The sequence below is a fragment of the Penaeus monodon genome, chromosome 21, assembly GCF_015228065.2.
Source record: "Penaeus monodon isolate SGIC_2016 chromosome 21, NSTDA_Pmon_1, whole genome shotgun sequence".
NCBI classification, from domain to species: Eukaryota; Metazoa; Arthropoda; class Malacostraca; order Decapoda; family Penaeidae; genus Penaeus; species Penaeus monodon.
In genome coordinates, this window is record NC_051406.1 from 22968914 (window position 1) to 22969371 (window position 458).

The 458-nt window shown below is 32.5% G+C and overlaps 1 protein-coding gene across 2 annotated transcripts in view; it reads left to right on the forward strand.

Annotated features, from left to right (window-relative positions):
• The window catches only part of LOC119586356 (monocarboxylate transporter 10-like), a 49653-nt gene that overhangs the window by 38671 nt on the left and 10524 nt on the right, over nucleotides 1-458 (forward strand). For both annotated transcript variants that reach the window (XM_037935068.1, XM_037935069.1), the window contains exon 6: nucleotides 119-262. In XM_037935068.1, the coding sequence (XP_037790996.1) occupies nucleotides 119-262 (144 nt within the window). The remainder of the gene's footprint in view (nucleotides 1-118; nucleotides 263-458) is intronic.

Here is a 458-nt window from a genome sequence, read left to right on the forward strand (position 1 = left end):
TTTGACTAGAATTAGGAATGATTAGAAAAATTGCCATATTATGTATGTTGTGATTTTGATCAGAAAAAGTGGCTTCTGCCTGGTATTGTTTTCTAATTACTCTTTATATACTTAATAGGTAAAGTATGTAAAACTGACCTTAGGACAAGATGCTGAGTCCCAGATTTTGATCCAGTGCATTGGTGCGACATCTGGCCTAGGGCGGATTATGTTTGGGTTCATTGCTGACCGCCCTTGGGTGAACCGCATCATCCTCCAGCAGGTATGATAAGTAGAGATGTCTTTTTAATTCATAAATGTTTGTGAAGAATATATCCTTATTTATTATCATATATATAATCCTTATTTTTATCATTCCCACATGTTTGTTTTTATTTTTGTAATTTCTGTAGAATAGTATATTGTTCTAAATTTCATGTCTTTTCACTTATGATATACAATAGAAAAGCAAGATATCC